The sequence below is a fragment of the Podarcis cretensis genome (assembly GCF_951804945.1).
Source record: "Podarcis cretensis genome assembly, chromosome: 17".
Taxonomy (NCBI): Eukaryota; Metazoa; Chordata; class Lepidosauria; order Squamata; family Lacertidae; genus Podarcis; species Podarcis cretensis.
In genome coordinates, this window is record NC_137187.1 from 12,573,357 (window position 1) to 12,595,568 (window position 22,212).

General features: G+C 42.7%; 1 protein-coding gene across 7 annotated transcripts in view; it reads right to left on the reverse strand.

The window, feature by feature from the left end:
* Positions 1 to 5,204: 5,204 nt before the first annotated feature.
* PSD3 (pleckstrin and Sec7 domain containing 3) overlaps positions 5,205 to 22,212 on the reverse strand; it is a 152,137-nt gene continuing 135,129 nt past the window's right edge. For all 7 annotated transcript variants that reach the window (XM_079959225.1, XM_079959226.1, XM_079959227.1 and 4 more), the window contains 4 exons: positions 20,696 to 20,853; positions 18,452 to 18,596; positions 15,509 to 15,652; positions 5,205 to 12,043 (listed from right to left, as the gene is read on the reverse strand). In XM_079959225.1, coding sequence (XP_079815351.1) covers positions 11,828 to 12,043; positions 15,509 to 15,652; positions 18,452 to 18,596; positions 20,696 to 20,853 — 663 coding nt within the window. In that variant the 3' untranslated portion in view covers positions 5,205 to 11,827. The remainder of the gene's footprint in view (positions 12,044 to 15,508; positions 15,653 to 18,451; positions 18,597 to 20,695; positions 20,854 to 22,212) is intronic.

The window sequence follows — 22,212 nt, forward strand, 5'->3', positions numbered from 1 at the left end:
ACACATGCATGTTCATCCCTCAATCTCTCTTCTCTACACTTGATGACTGACAACTAAATGTATGCCATTGAAAAACACTGGGTTTAGGATGAGGTTATATGGAAGCGTGATTTGTGATGTTTGATCTCCAAAGCTGCATTCCAACAGGCGAGTTGTCACCCAAGTCCTCTTCACGTTATTCACATTTAGCTGCATCCCTGAAGTTATGTGACTCCTCCTACCATTACCAGGTTTGTTAGAACTCCCAAAATAGGTATCCAGCTGTAGAGAAAGCTCCCCTGTGTAAGTTATGGGTGGGAGTAGGAATAGCTGCATGGCTTGGGGAGGGCAGAGCTAAATGCCCTGCCCCCAATGTCAACATGTATACCTTGACACGCAAGTAACAAACAAAGATGGCTTTGATGGTGCAATAATCGAATGGGGTGCGAGCTTCTTACTCATTCAGCATTTGATTGACACATGATGCATGCTGGTTGTTAGTGACTGCTGTTATTTTGGGGGATTTGGTTGGTTTTAAGTGTATTTAAATTATTGGATCCTGCTTTAAAAATTTTCTTCCTTTCTTTTCCTTTCCCCCCCCCCCACCCTCGAAAGGTGGGATGTGAATTTCTTAAATGAATGAACAAAGGCTGCCCTTGGCTTGAATGCACAATATACAGCCCCAGTCAAAATAGGCACAACTGTCTTCCAGTTTGCAATCTGAAGCTACTGCTTTGTCATTCCATTCTTGCTTAATGTATTCTGAGCAATCGAGATGAGTAAAGATTAACGGGATCAGCAGAAAATGCTTATCAGAGCTGTCAGTGGCAGGGTGGGGGAGAGAGAAGATGATATAGAGATGGTGAATATCCATGACATTAACATTCATGTAATAGCGTAATATTTTGGGATAGGTTAACAGCCTGATCAAAATTGGGTAAAATCAAGAGCGTGACTGGCTGGCTGGCATATCAGCTTAATTTTAGCGACTGAATGGCAAACAGGAATCTTATTGGTAAAACTTCTCATCACCATACCTACTTCTCGGGGCAAGATGGGAAAAGCAAGAACTTCAACTTCTTCCATCAATTCCAAATCGTTAAGACAGATAAACACGATCCCAGAATATGGTTTGAAGGCCACCAGCTTACTGAAGCTAAGCAGGTCTGCATCTGGTCAGTTCCTGGAGGGTTGACTGCCTAGGAATCACGTGTATGCTATCTTGGGTTCTCTCCCAGAAGAAAGGCAGCTTGGCCATTTAAAGTAGCCCTTCTCTCTGTGTTGGGCAAGAGATGTGCTGGGAAGGGTTTATGATGCTGACTGTCGAACTCCAGTGGGTACCCCTGGGGGCTAATGTCCCAGTGCCAGGAGATATAAGCCTCTTACCAGAACACTTACCAAGGACAGCAGGTTTGAAGGCGCAACACCATCCAAGCAAGTTAGGGTCCAGCGCAGAGACTCGGTTCAGGTCCAAAACGTGATCCAGAGGCAACCGCCCAAGGTCAATAAGCACACGGGATGCAGGTAAGGTGCAAGGAGGGGATACCAGGCTTGGGAATGGGGTTCAGAGGTTATATATGTTGTTTGGGAAATATATACCAATGTCTTATGAGGTAGTGTGGTCCCAGGGAGCCTTTAAAACATACTAGAACTTTGCCATGTATTTGCTTGCTATTTTTACACATAGGTGAAGCGAAATATTTCACGAATGGTTGAAGTAGTTGGGTCTTATCCAGTGGTCAGTCTTTCATGTGAAATGTTTACCCTGAAATTATCAGCCTAAAAAAATCAACCAGTTGTCCTTATGCTTTTTGCTATGTGACCGGATTTGTTTTAAATAGTGATTTAAGGAAGAAATAAACAATTGTCATAAGTGTCACCAGGTTTGTCAACAAGTGTATTTATTCCATGGAGAAAAGACTGGGTGTACAGGACAAGAATGGTCTAATGCATTAGCAGAGAAGCTGGCCAAGGAAGTCTGAGCATTAAGAGGATTAGACTATGAGGATGGTTTCATAGGCCAGTGATATGCCTTTATTCAATTGGTGAAAAATGCACGAATGAACACAATATGAATTAATAGCTTTTCCAGTGGACTACCATGCTTGATAAATGCTCAAAATCTTCCTCAGGACACTAGCAGTGTTCGCTGACAGCCCACTGGGTCAAGAACCCACAAAAACTTGGGAGTGAAAGCTGATGGAGCTGAAAAACGAAATGTTACCTTAAACTGAATATCAATTTAAAAAATTGGAAAAAAAAAAACTGAATGGGGATTTGTGCCTTATTATTATTATTATTATTATTATTATTATTATTATTACACATGACTCACAATGTGGGGATGTTCAGAGAAAGTGAAAACCAATCAGATAATTATGCTGTTCTTTGGCAACGGTACCATAGGGCAAGCTTAAATAATGACCTTCCGTTCCAGCAGATGAAATACATTTGGTTTATTTCTTTTCTAGTTTTTTTTTGTTTTGTTTTTACATATACATATATCATATACATAAGTGAAATCCTTCACCAGCTTGTTCACTTCCATAAACATAAAAATCCATCCAAGAGGCTTTATGTTTTCGTTGTGCCAAAGCAAGAATATTCCAACTCATTTTTTAAAAAACGTAGTTGTCATGGTCATGAACATGTACACAAGAAAGGGGCTAGGGGAAAAACTACGATATCTCACAGCTTTGTAACATCAGGCAAATTATTGTCTGCATACCATAGAAGGGAGACTCCAGCAATGGTAAAACAGACAGAAGTGTATTTATATACAGGGGAAAAAACCAAAAGCAAATGTAAACTTAATCCCCAAAATATTATTTCAATGATATAAAAACAATATCCACATAAGTGAGTCCATCTACCATGTGGAAGAGGATCTCCATAAGTGCCTTCATTAAATATGAAATTGCCTTTCTAGTACCTGTAAAGAGGGAATAGAGATTTTAAAGGAAATTCTATAGTACCTGTAGAGAATATTAACAAAATGCTTTGGACCCTTTGGCTCCTGGTATGAAGGAAGTAGGTTGTGCTTTGCCACTTCTTGTTCCCATAGGGAGAAATTAACCTTCATGGGCAGAATCCTGGCACATAGGGTAGCTTCAGGATCCTGCCTGGCATAACAAAATCTACTCCGTATCTAAGAAGAAAATGATTGGTCAATAGTACAATTGGCCAATGAACAGTAGTGGAAGGACAACAATTAGGGGAAAGGGTTGGCCGTGAACCAAGATTGATGGAGTCCAGGTAACCTACATGGTTAGGGTTATAGTCTGTTATTCCAACCTCAAGTCGTGTAACGGGATGAAGGCTAGTATAGTCTACAATTCAACCTCAGTTGTTGTTTAGAGTTTAGCTTAGAGTATACACGGACAATTCCTTAAAAAAAATAAAAATAAAGGAGTAACAAAGGAATTTGCACCAGTTTGTTTGCATGCATGCAGGTTTGTGTGTATGTGTGTGCATGAGTGCACAGGAACAATTGTTTTGTCTTCCTATTATGCTTATGATCAACATTCCCCAGAGAGGTCATGTTCTATAAGCTCGTACCAGCAAGAACAAACCATTTTGGTGGCAACTGTGTATAGGACTGCTGAAGTTCAACCTCGACACCAGCATTCTTAATGGTTGCTGGAATTGTAGGAGGGAGTTCCATCAACTCAACTCAAGGCTAATGCTCTTGACGTGTGTGGCTCTGAAGACCTGTCACAGCCGATGGCAGCCTTCAACACCACCACCACCAAACTCTTCCACATGCTGCCTTCTACAATAGTATCCACATGTTTTTCATTAGGACACCCTTTTGATTACCTTTGATAAAAGTCTGGCCTACTCTCCTTGTCTTGAGATAAGATAATCAAGTCACTGGAGGCTGGCAGTGGTGCGTAATGCACTATGTCCCTCAATGTGAGGGATACTCAAGAGATATGCTTTCCATCTTAACTCTGATTCTTCTGTGTGCAGGCCTCAGATGAACTAGAGGTGAGAGGGGAAGCTTAGGAGGAAGGGAAGAGCTCCATGTTCTGCCTCGACCTTAAGGGCTTATCCATGCTTTCCTCTGCTCTTTCCAAGTACATTCCACATTTTAAAGCTCTCTGTCCAAGCGCCCCCCACTTTTGCTTCTGAGGTTTCCCCACAAAACCCCGCTCTTTAAAGCTTAATCGGAGTAAACGACAAGCCAAATGGATGTTTGCTTTGATTGAGTGCTAAAGAGCAGGTTTTTGCAGGAAAAGCTCTGGAGGAAAAATAAAACGCTTGGACGCTGAACTTTTAAGTGCAGACCTGTGCTTGGAAAGAGGGAGACAAAAGTTAAAGTGTGGGTAAGCTCTAAATGTTCTTCCTTGACACTGGGCGATCCAAGAAAAGAGAAATGGAGTGTTACCTTTTCAGTGTTGCTATGGTGAAAGCTTCACCGCTCAGGACATGGGCTTTCAAGACCTAGAGCAGGGTCCAGCCCAGCCCTTGTGTATAATTTCAGTGGAGGAACTCAGCAAGTGTTAAGGGTGTTTTACTGAAACAGAAGCAAGGCATGAAGTCCCTGATCCCATGAGCACATTTCAGTACTGCTATGCACAACCGATTGATTCATATGCCGACACATTATGCAGCAGTACTACTTTAAACTCCCACTAACCATTTACAATCAGCTTTGACAGGGAAATGTCTCCACCAAGAAATCAAATGAATAACCACAAAACAATGGTACAGAAAGATCTCCTTGAGTTGGCATTTTCCTGTTAGAAATAATAAATAAAACCTCATCCTCAGAGTCACTGCAAATGTCAAGTCAGCTACACCATTTCTTCAAGAGGTAACAAAGAAATAAAGTGGGTCCCGACTGGACTAACTTCTAATGTCACATGAATATGTAAGCTTTTGAATCTCACATACCTCTGCGTAAGGGAGGATGGAAAGCTCACTGCAGCTATGTATTGAGGAAAGGTGGTTACTGTTGCTTCAGACAAACCACTATTCTAGACACAGAAAAAACTTTAAACGTAAGTCGCAACAAGTGGGAAGCACGTGCTGTTTAAATGCCATCTCTGCTATGAACACAGAAGTCAGAGAAGGCTTGGATTAAAGCAATCCTTATGTAAATTGAACAAAAGAGCTAATGCATCTGGCTGCTTCCTTCCTAAAGCCGCATCTGAAAAAGAGGCAACTGCTTGCTGTAGTTTACTTCCAGTCACAGCTGATTTTTTTTTTTTTTTTGGGGGGGGGGTAGAGCTAGGAAATGATGACTAAAACAAAGCACCCAGAAACAATAATCTCATTATACAATAGGAGACCTATTGTATTCCGCCACAACAGCTACCTGTCATACAACACACAGTCACTTAAAAGGCATGGCACACGTTACTAGTACAAGGTGAAATTTAAGTTCTAAATTTGCCAGTCTATTCAAGTTCTCGAGGCAAAATTCACATGCAGTATGGCCTCCTAAGTGCTACGATATGCCTCTATAAAGAATTGTTGTTTTTTTTATTTTGAGGAGACACTAGCCAGCTGTCCAAAAAATATTTTACAGGCCTTTACATCAAGAATATAAGACCAGCCCAGGCGTGGTACTGATCCACTGTGCTCCTGCCATCCACATCTTTTCATTCTGCCCAAATTCAAAACGAAATCCAGAAATTTGGGATAGAATCATTCTTAGCACTTGAACATTTCCAGAGTGTTCAAAGCACTGAACATAAATTATCACAGCAAGCCTTGCAACAACCCTATCTGGCAGCCCAGTGCTATCTTCTGCCTATTGCAGATGGGGAGCTGAGGCTTAGAGATGGAGGCTTGCTTAAAAATATTCACATAAAGACCCCAATCTCTTCCGAAACTTGCAGCCATGTCTGGCAACCTAGTAAACTCTAGCACAGTGCCTGATGAAAAGACAGTTTTGTTCTGCCGTGTACCAGTTAAAGCAGTCTTGACAGTCTGAAAGAGGAATTTAAATCAATCACTGATTTTCAGACAAGTCTGTCTGCTGAGAAACGTGAGCGCATTACCTCTTTGCAGACAATGGTACCTAGGGCACACTGCAAATCGGAAAATTAAGTTGATTTAATCCACCATTTGGAGTGATCCTGGGAACGGATCACAAATTTGGCACTGAGAAGGTGCCAAGTTGTAGAAGATGCAAGATATGACTGCAAGATGTTAAAAGCAAGCACATATGCCATACAAACTGTCTGCCAGAAGCTTCCTGAGCTCAGGAATGTCATATTCACAATTAAAGGAGAATATAAATGACTCCTTGAACAATGGCTAGGCTGTAAATCGTCTTTTTTAAATGAACGAAGAGCTTTCTTGCTTTCTTTCTTTCTTTCTCAAATATAATTTTTACTTAGCATCTATTTGCAATAAAACAGGAACAGATGCAAGATCTCAGCTTAGCAGAACTTAGAGGAAAATTGAAATACTAACTTAGAGAGCTCTGCGCATGTGCACATGATGGGGAGCAATCAGCATTTGGAATACTTTCCAACCATTTCAGTTTGTGTGAGAGCAACCTGACTAGGCAAAAACCCATCGGCTGAAGATGCATTTGGGCCAGCTTTGGAAGTTAGACCACAGAAACTACTAACACCCAAAGTTCTATAAGCCTATCTGCCCACACATACCCACACTAGTCATTTGTGTAAATGAATTTTCTAAAGCTATCCTGAATGGTTTCTCTGGAGACAATTCTTACTTGCGGTAGGTGAGCAGACAAAGCAACACTTTACTAATCTGTTTTGGCCATCTCATCATAACCTCATCATCAGTTCTGGCTGGTGCCCATCGAAGGTGGTGGGGTGGAATGCAGGAAGCCCAAACAGTAGACAGAACCAGTGCCAATGAGAGGTAGAGCTAACTAATTCTACTTTTATTCCAACTCTCCTCCCCGCTGAGTTCTGCAAGGGCAACACTGAAACTAAGGGGGAAGAAGCTAACAGCCAGTGCCTCTCCCTGCACTGGTTTTAAGTAAGAAGGTAGGCTAGTGGGAACTGGCTGAGGAGAGACTTAACATGGGTGGAGCAGCGCCCCATTGAGCCTAGTCGGCCACCCTCCATTGAGGGTCAATTCTTGTACAGAAGGTTAAGCGCTGCTTGCAATCCTATTTCCTTTTGAAAACCCAGATTGCTACTACACTGTGGACTATGTGGATTCTCAATTTTAAAAGCGAGCAAGCAAGCAAGCAACCAACCAACCAAGTATTTATAAATATACTGTACAACCAACAGAGTATTTATAAATATACTGTACAAGCCAAGTTAACATACATATGGATGTAGAAACTACTCTGCAGATCCAGGGGTGAAAGTTAAGGCCAAGAGGGGTGAGAAGAAGAAAGAGAAGTGATTAAAAGAATAACAAGGCATAATTTCAAGGAATAACCGGCTCCAGTTAAGGTCAAGCACATGGCTTATAATTCCAGGTAGGGATGTACTTTTGTATCAACGTTCACCTTTGTTTGAGTATGTATGTCCCTATAACCACTATGGAAATGCTAGATCAGAACAACTACAGCTTGCTTCTCAAGTGAATATAAAAGAAGAATCTGAATGTATATAAAAGCCACAACCCATAGTTCAGTCGCATTCTAGCGTGACCAAGAAACAGAGCCCCAAAATGGGACTATGTAGGAGAGGCTTGATTCTTAACGGCTGGAGTCCCCATGTCACCAGGAGTGGGGCAAAAGCTTAGCTTCCTCAAGTGCATTTTTCAGTTTTCTCCTGTGAAGCAAATATACAGGAAAAATAAATGTAGTGCTTTGAGAAAAAGCAAAGAGCTACTCTTGGGAACAATGCTGCACTGAAAGCAAAACCTTCTGGGGCCTAACAGAGAGGCTGTCTGAGAGGCGCAGGGTGGGAATGGTGGGTGGGGTGGGGGTTGTCCTTGCAATTTACAAGCACTCCCTCAACACATACGCTCCGTCATCATGACGGACATTCTGCTAGTAAGAAATAATTAGAATTCCCCTATGGTTCTTAAAATAAATAAATAAGAACAGATATAAAATGCAGCATTTCAATTTATTTGCTCTGCCAACATTCACAATGAGAGCATGCATGAAGCACACTCCAGCTTTCAACTGTGCAACTTAAAACTGCCATCTCGGGGGCTATTTTGGTGCCCTGTAGTACTGCAGAATGATCAGCAGAAGGTTTCTCTGCGGTTACCCAGCCTTTTTAAGCTACCACACAGGAACATGGTGTACAACGGGCTCAGTTTGCATCTTTAGCTTCTCAACAACAGGAAGTGGGGGGGGGGGAGAGGATGGCATGTCAGTAGTAGCTATGTTTTATCCATGGGCAAAAGAGCAAGGTGAATGTTTCACTGGGGAACCTTCCTTTGAGGATACGGATCTCCCCAGGTGCGCTTCCTTCCTTTCCCTGAACTACCAGTACTCAGCTCTTTTACTGTTTTCAGCTCTCCTCTCCCTGCCAATTTTCTAAAGCAAAGATGGCCATTGGCCTTTGGGCCAATCCAGGTCACTAAAACACCCACAGATTCATTCATTCAGGAAAGAAAATAATACTCAAAGTGTGTGGGGGGGGGGAGAGAGAGAAAGAGAGAGAAAGAGAGAGAAAGAGAGAGAAAGAGGTATCTTCTATAATTTAAAGTTCTTTCATTCTCTTTAGAAGCCGTGCTCAAACTCAAAACATCCTTAGACTCATAGAACCATCACTGAAGGGATCAGGTTTGCACAAAAGGCAGTTCCAGCCCAAGGGCCACTGTCAGGCAAACAAAACAAGTACTCCTGTCCCCCAGAATACAAAGCCACCCACTGCTCTAAAAGACACTGCCAACTTGCACCTAGGAAGTGGTACCAAGTACTAAGGGTTGCATTCAACTAAGCTTCACTCTAAACAGAGCTGCTGCAATTAATGGCCCAAAATTAGTTGTGTCTATTAATTTCACTGAGTAGGCATTACAGTGAGTGCAACCCTAAGCCTCCAACAATGTCTGCATCACCCACCTCTCAAATGAGACTCCCAAGACAGTGCTATCTGGCCAAGAGAAAAGCTCCCTGCCCCACAGTGCAGATTGTCAAGGGGTGGGTATATATAGGGGGAAATGCAAAAGAAGATAGTGCTTGTGTGCCTTTAAACAGTTGGAGAAGGAGCAGCTTTTCTCAGCCTGAAACTCTTACAAAGCTGTGCATCTGGGCACCCTAAAGCATACTGTAACCGACACAAATATGGGCATTATGCTGGATTAGCTCCTCTGTGCTCTCGCTCTCTCTCTCTCTCTCTCTCTCTCTCTCTCTCACACACACACACACACACACACACACACAGTCATCTCTCCTTCAAAAGAGTCATAACTGGGTCACCCAGTTGTTGCATGACTGCAATATGTATCCTCCCTTCCCAAATCTTAGCTGATGCAAAGCTCATTAACCTCCAAGGGAAGGATATAAAGAGTCGCTACCTCTCCTTTGATCATCAGACTACAGTGGTTTAACTGTGCGAAAGCATATTGACCACCCCGTGACTCTGCATCTTCAGTGGAAGCAAGGTGAATACCACCCACCACCTGATAATTCCTACTCCAAGCTTTAGGATGAACACCATGTCAGAACTTACGTCGCAGCCATTCCAAGAAAAACTGCTATTCTAGAGTTTGCAAACACCACTCAGTAACACTCAGCAAACAGCCATAGAGGCCAACAGCCAAGCAACACAGAAGGCTCCTGAATAATTCAATTTGTTCCATCTATGGAAAACGCCAGAGAGAATCACAATGCAATATCATGGCTTTGCACATGTTGGTAACTGCAATCTCTCTTTTTTCTCACCTCTACCTGCTTCCCCAGCTTTCAAAACAGTGGGTGTTTCCTCCCCCCCCCCCATCTTTTTAAAGTCATCTTCACTTTTTGCCTGCACTCCACCAGAGATGATACACATAGCAGTGAAGCCAAGGTCACCTCTTCCTTCTCAGACAATGCTAATCGGTTCTGTCACTTTATTGCTGTCTCTCTCTTCTCATTATAACTGGACAGCTTGCTGACTTTTCTGAACCACTGGTGAAAAATGAGCTACAGCAGAAGAACTTGCGAGCCACTGCCTCACAAATGCCACACTTCTGGGCTCATTCATTCTCACAGTAACTATCAACCGGTCTACATTAATGGCCGGTTTCACCCTTCATAACGTAACAGGACTGACAATTCTCAGCTACAGGAAGGTGCAGGTGGCAAGGGATTCCTGTCCCACTTCTTGGATTAATCTCAACTAGTTGCCACTCTGACTGCCAATGCCAGGAACATACGCCTTTCGCCACAGAGACTGAGGGATAGAGCAACACTTCTAGTTGCGCCTAGCCTGTGTCTTGGCAAATGGCGGCTTTTGATTTAGCACAGCATGCCACTATAGTCCTTCTTCCTCATCTCTGAGGCAGATGGCTTCATGGGAAAGTCACCCTTTACCCTGTCTGTGACAGACAGAAAAACATATACACACACTGCCCCCAGATCAACAGCAGGGATGGGGAACCCGTGGACACTTTGCTGAACTGCCATCAGGCTCAGTCAGCATAGCCAGAGATTATGCTAGTTGCAGCCCAACGACAGCTGAACAGCCGCAGGTTCCTCATCCATCACATACGGGAGCAATGTGTGTCCTTAACTTTGAGCTGCCTGTTCTGGGAGCCAACAGGAAAATCTATCATTTTTATTCGTAGCCCATGTTCTCTTTGTGATGAAAGGAAACAGAATGTGGAGGGCATTATCTATGGTGGGTGATATTTTAGCTGGAGGGATCTGCTGGCTGGCACAGGGTGGCTGGAATGGAGCCAGTTTTTCATTTGTAGGAAGAAAGAATCTAGCTGTCATTCCTAACACCGTATCTCTAGGTCTCCATGACTTTTAGTTACAGAAGGGAACTGAGTAACATGCTGTCTCTTCAGACATTCCAGCATTCAGATAGAAATTCTCAGCTGCAGTCTTTTAGACTATAAAGTGCCTGAACATACTTCTGGAGGAGGATCGTAATGCCAATGGAAAATAAATACACATTACAGCTGTCTGTACAGCAATTGTATGACTAAGATACTGCTGAAAACTGTACAGGTAGCACAACTTGCTGATAAAACAGAGAGGTCCATGGATAAGACCTTCAGTTCAATGAAATGGAAAAATAACCCATTTTTGGTTGGAGCCATTTCAGATCACCAAAGGCCTTCCTTGGTGTCTAAATCTAGTATGCTAGCTTTGTTAACTCCATTTTTTCCCATTCGCTTTTCAGCCCCTTACAGACTGTGGGGCTCAGAGATCACAACTGAGTTTTTTCACAGTCTAGCAATTGACATGGCTCCCACCACATGCTAGTTACAGAGCTCTGCAGCACTTGGAAACTTAATTTTCTCCAAAGATGTGCAGTTTCACCTAGTCTCTTTTAATAGTGAGACTACTATTGTGCCACCTTGGGAAATGCAAGAATCTGTTCACAAAGCTAAACGACTCAGTAAGCTTCGGTTTGTCCAGTTACTTGCCCTACTGCAGGAAAGCAGCAGATGACTTGAGATATGAAAATTACAAGCCAACAAAGTAAGATAAAAAGATGAGAGAGATGAATACATCATCAAATCTCTCCCTTGCTGTACCTTTTCCTTCTCCCTCTCTCTCTTTTTAAAAGGACTGGATCAATTGCTTTATGATAAATGAACTAGGCAAATGCAAGTCAGAAGCCAAAACATCTCCAACAACCTGTACAGAAACAACAAAAATTTACAATTGAAAATGTCACTAACACCCCATTCAGGCAGATGTGTTAATTTTTGTTTGTTTTGTTTTTGCAAAGGACAGGTTATCAAAGAGCGAGTGATCATGTTGTTCCTCCAGCCTGCCTCAGTTGCCCTAAGTAACCTTCTGCTTGATGCTCGGTGTTTCGGGTCTATAGTCTTTCCTCTCAGAGATGTTACGCTTCACCTTGGCACTAAGAGGGGACTCCTGATTTAATGAGGGGCTTGAGTGGCATTTCTTCAATCCCGGGCCGTCATTCTCATTGGTGCTCAGCAACTCCTTGCCGGCTCCCTCTGTGAGAAGAGACACGTAGGTTTCGTACCGAGTTTTCTGAAAAAGAAAAAAAGGTGACAAAAAGAAAGACTCAATCTACAGCGCAACTTCAGTGATATATGAAGGAAGTCAAGCAAGGCGATTTCTTCCCAGGTGAGAGGACCTCCTCACCTGCACAGCAAGTGCACAGCATAACTATAGCAAATTGCCTTATGGGTAGCAAGAAAACTGAGATGCCACAGAAATTTCCCCTGTAGCAAAACTGGGGGGGGGGGGGGTAGTGGTTCCTCCTCAAGCAAAACATTTGAGGAAAATCTAAAGAGTCTCACCAAGATTATCAACATTTTGGGAGAGGGGAGGTGGAGATGTCCCACATATCCCTAAGTTACCATTGCATTTTGCCTAAAGCAATGGTTCCCATACTGTGGACGGGCCTCACTTGGGGGGTGTGGAACATCTGGAAGAGGTGGATCGGTAACAAGTTCTAGGGAACAGATTTACAGCTGTGATCACTCCAACACTTTCTCCATCATTCCAACCTAATTTGCGTAGATCAACAGCTACCTGTGGTTTAAGGGAGGAAGGTCTTCTTCTATGGTAGGAATTCAACATCATACTCTTATGCTTCCTCTGTCAGCACAAGTATTTCAGCTTGCCTGATTAAACGATCCCCCTCTCTCCTCCCCTCACATGTTGTTTTGTGGATTTTCCTGACACAAACCAATTTTGGGGGGCATGGGGGTATATAGGGGGAGGAGAGCAGGTTGTGTGGTTGGTGGGGAAAACATACAGAAGTTAGAATATGTCTTCTTGGGCAACATACCAGAGTAATTTTTAAGGAAACAAACAGGGAACTCGTAAGACGTGTAAAATGTCTGGGTGTGCATGTAACTACTGTTCTTTAAGGTATACATCATCAAAACAACAACAACAACCCTGGATTGTTTTTTCTGTAATCCTTAGATGGCGTCTACTTATATAGCAAGGCTTCAACAAGGTTTTGTTGCAAAGTTTTGAAATCCAGTTACTAGTCTTCACAATCAGTCCATAATATTAATATGGAAAATATACCGGCTCAGTCACAAGCACTGTAATTTTAGGTACAGCAAGACAAACCCTCATCTCTTTGATGAAGTGGATAATGCCCTTTTCCATGAATCAGACAGGCCTCCCCTTCATTTTGGATCTGCATATTTACAGTGAACATTGACACAATTAGATCCCCAGGAGCTAATGAGAACCTGTACATTTATACGTGTCCAATAGTTGAACATTTCTGTCCTACAGAATAATTGGACTAATACTTCCAAGGGCTTTAGGGCATTAGATTATGGTAATTACTATCAACCTGGAAAGTTCCCCTGATGATGAACTAGCCAACAAGTCTCAAAAAGTGGGAAAATGAAATGAGCAAATTTGGCCAGTCAACATGGCCAATGGTCCAGGGTGATAGAAGATCTAGTACAACTTATGGAGACCCAAGGCTGGAGAAGGATGTAATTCAGCATACTTTGTTTTTAAGGTGCAACAGGACCTGGATACTTTTTACTGCTATAGGCTAGGAAGTCTGAAAACACAGGAGCCATTTATTTATTTTTGCCCATTTCTGAGCAGTAAATATATTTATCTGTATGTCAAAAGAGAGGCTTTCACACAGGTGGGTGGGTGGATGCTTGACTGCTAAAGATTTCAACGAAACCTTAAGCACATAGCTGGTTCTTGCCTTTCTGTTCAGATTTTTAGGCATTCGGTATCATGATGTCAAAATGGCATTCCTAGAGAAGCCAAAGACAGACCTTTGGCTCTTCTCTGTGCATTGCATGCCAATGAGCTATGGCCTCGCTCTGAATTAATTTTTAAGGTACAGACCCTCGCTGCCCCTCAGCTGGGAGGACTGTGGCATTTCAAGCACATTCTGTTCCAGGTACAAATCTACTAAGCACACCAGGCCCAAAATACGAAGCTGCAGGAGACCCTATGTATTTCTGCAAGGAGCAAACTGCTGAATTTATTCACTGTCTAGAACAGCATGCAGCCCTCTGTTGTAGGGCAGTTCTATCTGCAGCCGCATACAATGGCTCTGTGATTAACTCAAATAACTAGTGATTAGCTGGGATTCAGAAAAAGGCTTTTAAGAGTTGCAAAATGCACACTCTGGCCTTCCAGAATAATTTTATTTAACAATGCCGTCTTCTGACCCGTCTCCAATGAATCAGTGCAAATGTTGATGAAGTTCCACCAGTTGCCCACACGGTTTTCAAAGGGGAGAAAAACCGATTGTCAAGTTATTTGCATGCCACAATGAGGGGGGAAATGCACACACTCTTAATTCAAAAAACAAAATTCAGGTAATCATTATTATTCAAATGCAAGAGGACTTCAATGCCTTTATGAAAGGGGAGGCGAGAGAGAGAGAGAAAAGATGGCTATGAATGGCCTTTCCAAAGAGCTTTTGAAGAGATAGATTCATGCAGAAAAAGATCGCAAGAAAAATCCACTTTAAAATTAAATGAAGAAAGACAGCCATACACTTGGTATCTATACTTCCACCAGCAGTGAGGAGACAAATAAATTAAATAGCTAAAGCATGTCACTCACAAATAAGGGAACTTGTGAGATGAATGCTGATAGTGCTCTGGGCTGATTCATTTTTCATCAAATAATGCATACGCCAGAGAGCTGTAATAGGAAACGGGACTACAGATGCTGGGTCATCATACAGTAATTCTAAAGTCCTGGTGTTTTTCTGCCTGCGCTGCTGTCAGTCAAAAAGTTGTGGCATCTTTCTCGCCTCCCCCGACCCCCCACCCCAATCTACAGGGCTCTTGGGAAACTTATAAAGGTCTTTCAATTAGAAAAGCACCGAAGGCAGAACTGCTTTCCTGAAAGACAGCTCACTCATCTGTTTATCTTCTCATGCAACCAACAGCGGGAGTCAATGCTTGACAGTGCACCCTCAGTTGACACGAGGAGATCAACAAGACCCAGAACATGCCTCAGAATGCTTTGCAATAGATGTGGATTTTTTCTTGGCTCAAAGAATGCATTCACCCTTGGCCAACCCTAAAGAAGTTGCGTGGCAGTGGTCGGTGTGACCACCCCACTCTCACTCACATGCACAACAAACAACCCCCAATCCTCAACTGATCCTTCTAGGTCAGCTGAGGACTCTGCACCGAAGGAGTTTCTCTTCTGAATATGTACCTGCCTTTGCAGCTTTTAAGCCAGCAGGCAGAGAAAGGGGACTCAGTTCACAAAGATACTTCTCCCTTCAAGTTTACTTTTCTATTTAGCATTTATGGTTCTCACTTTTGCTGGTTTCCACATACATCCAGATACTTTGAACTACTAACGTTTTTATCTGGCTACTGCCCACACAACATGACATTCTGCAATTTTGCTTTGAAACAGTTATTTAAATGCCAGCCCACTATTAATTATCCTATGAAACAGGATAATTTCCACTGTTTCTGCAGTGGCTATCTTTGTAACAGTGCTCTGCCATGGCTGACCCGGACATACCTCAAATTCCAGATAATGATCTTTCAGTTTGTAGTCCTCCACTTCCTTGCCTTTAAGTTTCTTATCTGGTGGGTAGGAACGATGCTCAGCTAGTTCAGTGGAGATTTGCTTCAGTTTACTTTCATGTGATTTCAGCTGATCATCCTGCAGGAGACAATAGTATATGTCACAGTGAACCTCTAGTATATTTAGAAAATGTAAAGGAAAGGGACAAGAATATGAACTATAGGTATCATAATATATTGCTAGGGGCTGTTTTGAACCAGGTAACACAAATACAGAGAAATGTACCAACAAATAACTTTCTGGAGGGTCAGTCAAGAGACCTGGTCAGCTAACTGTAACTATTGGATGCTCATTTATTTATACTTCTATTTTAGATGAACTGTGGCTTATCTTGACGTCCAAACTCAGACAACAGTGGCTAATGAACTGCTATGAAGTTGGCTTTTTCCAACAAACCTTAGTAAAATTTAAGCACATTCTATAGTTCAGACCGCTAAACGGCAGGTAATCAAAACTCAAAGCTGCTTATCTTTTTCTTGTGACAATGCTGGGAGAAGGGGGAATGCATGAGCCCAGTGGTTGCTGCAACTTGCCCATGTAGCACTAAACCAGGCATCCCCAAACTCAGCCCTCCAGATGTTTTGGGACTACAATTCCCATCATCCCTGACCACTGGTCCTGTTAGCTAGGGATGATGGGAGTCGTAGTCCCAAAACATCTGGAGGGCTGAGTTTGGGGATGCTTGCACTAAACCATAGGTTAGCGTTGCATGCAAACACAACTATTATGCCTCTCGTTCAGGAGCAATTAAGGTCAGAACAAATGAGGACTCCTCAAAATTGTGGTCTATAAACCTATTTAAGGATGATTTCAAAGCTATTTCTGGTTAATGCTAATTAGAGCTTGCCCAATTCTGGCATAGCAAACAAAACTACTGTTATGGTAAACCATGGAGAAGGGAAGGCAATTCACATACAATGCGGGGGGGGGGGGGGAGCCCACAGTGCACTGGGGAACTGGGAGATTAAATGTCTGAACTGGGTCACTACAGTAAAAATGGTGACACAGGCTGGACTACATGTTTACCACAGAACCCTCTATCCTGAGCTTCTTTAAAAGAAAAAGCAAACAAAAAGGAAAAGAGATAACAACTGGAGGGGCCTTGATCTAGCATTTTCAGGCATCCCCTGAAAAACCCCCACCACCCTCCAAGGTGCTATTTTCCCCTGTTGCAGAAAATGGCATCTTTAGGGGCAAATAAGCAGGTGGGGGTTTCATGGAGAAAAATTGTGCAGGGAAATAGGCAGATCCTGCTCTCCCCACATGCCATGGTCCTGATCTGGATTAGGGCCCTAAGCAGTTGCTTGTCCTTCCTTCCTTCCTTCCTTCCTTCCTTCCTTCCTTCCTTCCTTCCTTCCTTCCTTCTCTACTCCATTCTGGATCTTGGGTACAGAAACAGAGCCTGCGAAAGCAACTCTTTGCGTAGTCACATCTTGATATGAGCAGCAACTTCTAATACAGCAGCCAGGCAGAGTTGACAGTACACATTTCATCCTCTGCAGTATACGCAGGAGCCTACTGGCAAGTTCTCTATCTCATAGATAAAAACAGGCAGTTCTCAGATTATGCCTGAATTTATCTCATTGGGAAGCATAGCACTTTTTGTCCCTGCCTTTTGGCTTAAAACAGCTCCTGTCCTTTCACTTCTCCTTCTCTTCTTTCTACCAACACGCAAGGCCCTACTTTCCTGAATGGGTAGCTGAAACAGGAAATTATGCAGCCAGACACCAGTTTCCGTACTGTGGCAAATCAAAAAATAATCAAAAGCTGTAAGATAACTTGGGATTTAATACAAGGTAAAATAATATTGCAGGCCCAGTTCATAGCAGCAAGGAAGAGAAAGAATAAGTGAGCAAGAGACCTGGCCACAAAAGTGGCTCTGTCTGTTTGTGTGCTTCTGGACAGTGGCTATTTTGGGGTAGGATTCCATCATGTACGAGCAAATTCAGATTGCACAATGATTTGTGAAACAAATCTGCTTCCCCAAAAGATTGCACTTTTTGCTGTAAGGAAAGTGACAGAAGAACTGGAAAGTGTGGGATAACACTTGCTTTGATGCCACATCATCTAACCACCCTGCAAACAACTGAGAATGTATGCTCATTATATAGCCATTGTCATGATATAAGGATGAACGCTCAATAAACAGGTTGTCTGGAAGTGCCTCTGTCTAAATATCAGTCTCAGCACTCTTGTCACAATTTAACAGAATTAAGGAAGTTCTGCAGATGATATGGTAGGGCCAGATCAAAACATGATTGATTCTCAAAGGCTGGAAGGAGGGTGGGTCCAGCAGAGCAAGCAAAGACTTTTGCCTCCAGCCAAACTCTGTTTCCAAGTAAACCCCTAGACTTTCTCCTGTACAAGTTAAGTAGCTGCCACTCACTATGAGGGCAAAACCTGCCTTTTCCCCAGTAATGGGTGCTCAAGACTAACAAAGGTATTGAATGCAGAAGGCTGCAGGCAGTGCCTCTCTTGCCCTCCCCTCTATATATTCCAACCGATTGTGCAACAACATTTTACTGGTTATTACTTGAAATATTTCTACCCGTCCTCAAAAGTGTCCAATGTTTCAGGCATGCCCAAGAGCATCATTTCAACTTCTGGGGCTAGCCTTCATGGAAGACTGAGCACCTCCTACTGCAAGCTCTGCTCCCCTTTGCTACAGCATTTTGCTTCAGCTCACATGGGTCTGGACTAATCTGAAAAATGTCCTCAAACAGGGGGATTAACACCTACAAGCACCCTCCCTTCCCTAAATTCAAGCACTTGCCCTATCAATGGTTTGCTCTTTGCAAACGGGGTGGGGGTGGGGGGAGCTTTCTGTGGCTCATTAGATGCACCCTTGAAATACACTTAGGGATGTAGATTAATCACCTGAGACAATTTGGTTGTGGAAGCAGGTAACAGTGGGCGGCTAAACTTTTTCTGGGATCCAATAGCAGCTGGAAATGGTGGGGCAGAAAAAACGGCTGCCACAGAATTGATCTTGTTGATCCATAACTCCATTTCTTCCGGGCTCCTGCAGGAGAGAGCAAAAGGTCAGTCAGTCTGGGAGCTTGTCTGTTTTGCTTTCTCTCCAGCATCTGCTCTGCCCTAAAAGGAACCGCCGCTCTGAATCACATTTCCTACTTCAGCATCTCAATACTGGACAGTGGGCACTGACTGCACAGCTTGGAAGATTCCACCTGCTTCTTTCTCCATCCTTTGCTAGAGGTTGGTCTAAGCCCAGAAGCCCCCCTTCTCCTAATAGGTGAAATGTTTACCTTTTCTAATACTTGGTGCTTTTCAGCTTCAATTGCAGCTGAAATATTTAACCTGGAAAGGGCCAGAGCCATGGGAGAAGAGGAGCTGCAGGAGTCTAGCCTCTTCAGGGATCATTACCGCATGGCAATGTTCCCAAACCACAAAAGCTATCCAGAAGGGTACCACAATCAATTCATCTAGGATAATTAAACAGGATGGCACTCTTTCTTTAATTCTCCCAGCAGAAGTCATCCACCAGAGCAGTAGGAAGCCCATAAACAGTTCCCGGGAAACCAGACGGATAAGGGGCTAGATAATCTGCTCATCTGGGATTCCTTAAGCTGGGTACTGTTGCACATTCAATCACCTTCTCAAAGAATGGCACAATAGATAGACATATCTATAGGTTGCAATATTAAATGACTTCAGTGATGGTTTTCAACTGCAGTCTACTCATCGCTTCGTTCACTGCGACAAGGCAGCTTTCTCTCTCAGTGAAGTATTTATTGCCTCCAGTTTATTTATTTATTGAATTTGCATACCGCATCCGAAGATCACTTGGTGGTTCGCAACATAAAAATATGAAATAAGAACACAAAATACGTAACAAAACACCCACCTACACCCCACAAACACATCTAAAATACGATAATCAGCCAAACAGAACGATAATCAGCCAAAGGCTTGGTTATAGTTTCTTATGTTGGCTTGAAACTTCCATGGGGGGAAATGACAAGAATGTTAGTGGTTGGCTGCACTCCGCCAGATCCTTGCCAGCTTCCTCAAGGGTAAAAAAAAACAAAACAAAACCCCAAAGCTCACAAGCAATTGTGACCAGCAAGGGCCAAGGATACTTCCAGCCAGATTGTTCCTCAATACCACATTGGGTATTGGGTTGTAAAACTATCAGTTTTATACTGCTTTTCGATTGGACGCCCTATTCCAGAAAAATGACTAAAGCTCTATTTAGGCATTAACTTCCTTCGTTTGGTGATTATCATGTTTGGTTTGGAGGGTGTAGTCAAGCTTAGTACTATCTCTGTCACCTCAGCTATCGTTGTTTTCTGTCTTTCTCTTTTATATGCATCTTTGCTCTCACCCCCTTTCCCTTTCTTCATTTGTACCACATTATTTCTTTAAAATGGAATTTCTTTCAAGGAAAATATTAATATTTTTTAAAAAACCCAGTCTATTAGGCAGAAGGTGGGCGGCATAGCAACTGAATTCATAGCAGTGCCCCAAACCAAGTACAGACACCGAACGAAGAATGGATGGGGTGCCCAGTGAGGAAAATGGAACGTTTAGGGGTTTTGGTGACCCCAACCCCACATCTGTCTTGCTGCTGCATTGATTATCCAATCAGTAGCATCAGAGTCGAAACAGGATCTGCTGCCACATCTGAACAGGGTTGGGGTGCTGCACACCAGGTTGATGCCTTCATGCAAGTTCAAATAAGGGATCACAGCAGTGTTACTGGAATTTGAACTGATACTAAACTGCATCAGCTGTCAGGCTGATGAGTGACTGATGGAACCGCAGGGGTTTGATGAGCTGGAAGAAGCCTGGCTCTTTTCTCCCCTTTCCTGGCATACTCTGCTCTCGGCTATAAGCAACTATTCTGCCATGCAAATAAAAAAAAAAATTCCACAAGCAATAAGAAGAAAAAGATGGAGACCCTGTCCTGTGAGCTTGCTGGCTCAAAATGAGCTTGAGTTTCTGAGCTACAGTATGGAGTCTATGCCTTTTCATTTTCATACTATCTTATATTCAAGAATAATTTATTAATTTTTTTAAAATCCAGTGTGAGAAGGCACACCACCCTTGACTGTGAGCATATTTTGCTTGAATCCCTAAAGAAACCAAAAGGGAACCTACTGGGCTTGGAAAAGCAGGACCCTCCAGTCAGCTGTCTTGAGCTTCAGAACATTTGGCTTCTTCTCATAGTCGGTCGCCTTCGATGCCAATGCATGGTGCACGCTGACTGCATTCTTAAGATCTTCCTCTGATAAAGCTTTATCTGGTTTGTATTCATCCTGCAGAAGCCCAAATTAAGAGTACAAATTATTATATAGTGCCAGTGTTTTTAAAGCCTGATTACATTCCAAAAGAAGGCAATAAACAAAAGTGTATTTAAAAGACTCATCTAACTTGGCAAAAAACAAACCAACAATCCCATATGCAGCTATAACCCTGTGTATATTTATTCAGAGATGAATCCCACTGCACTGAGACTTAAGACTGGAATCCCATGCAAACAATTGGGGGTAAACACTGTTGAACTCTTTGGGACTTTCTTTGGAGTAAATCTGCATAGGATCAACTTATTTAAAAACAAAAATGCTGCTATTTAAATGTTTGGGTTGTGTTTTTTTTTTTTAGCATTTCAGATTCAAAACAAGCATTTGCAACCTTCAACGGGAGATGCCAGGATTTGAACTTGGATCCTTCTGCAAGCAAAACGTAAGCTCTACTACCACATTATAATCTTCTAATATTTTCCCAATTACAATTTTCCTAATGTACAAGACACCGTTGCCTAGCATCTGCTAGAGTGATGTGCAATGTTCAACAGAGAGATTGAGAGATCCTACCATAGCACAAGTTTGGATTGTCTTGTGTTCTTAAGGGCTTAATCACTGTTGGATCCGGCCGTCTACTTTTGAAAACTCTTGATGAATAAAAAAAAAATCCCACATTTACACAGCAGTAGGCTGCTCTGTAGCAAGATCCCCTGATCTGCCACTGTGGTTTCCATTTCCCATCCCCAGCAGTGAATGCTTTGCTTATATGACATCTCCAAAGTACATTGTTGGGGGCTGCTTGTTTTTTTAACATTATTAAGGAAAAAATATCATAAAAACAACTTCCAGTAGCGTCCACACTGGTTACATAATGTGTCTTCAGCAGACAGACATTACAGGTCAGCTCTTCATTAAATCAATTTCAGCTCAGTACTGACCCATAGCAAATTCACCGTAGAACAGCCTGCGGCCAGCATATTAAGAAAGGTAAATCAAAGATTCTTCCGTGTTCAGGAGATGGGTTTTGACTAATATGCTATGTATCCTATAAAGGATGGCTAACTGGAAGTCAAAGTATGTTTTTTAGGATGGGAAACAATGCTATAGAAATCAAGTGAGCGGATCTGTGCCTGTGTGCTTGTTAACAGTAGTATGGCAAGGCAAAAACACAGCTCAGGAAACAGAGGAGTAGCTGCTGTGCCTTTTAATAGTTGAGTAAAAGAGAGAATTTCAGCAGGGCCATCTTTTCCCAACCCTACAAGAGAATCTGCTCTTGCTGAAATCCACTCTTCTATAAAACTGTCAATGGTACATGAGTTCTGTCCTCCTCTAAGTCTTATTAGTCTATATAATCTGTCACCTGCTGTTGAC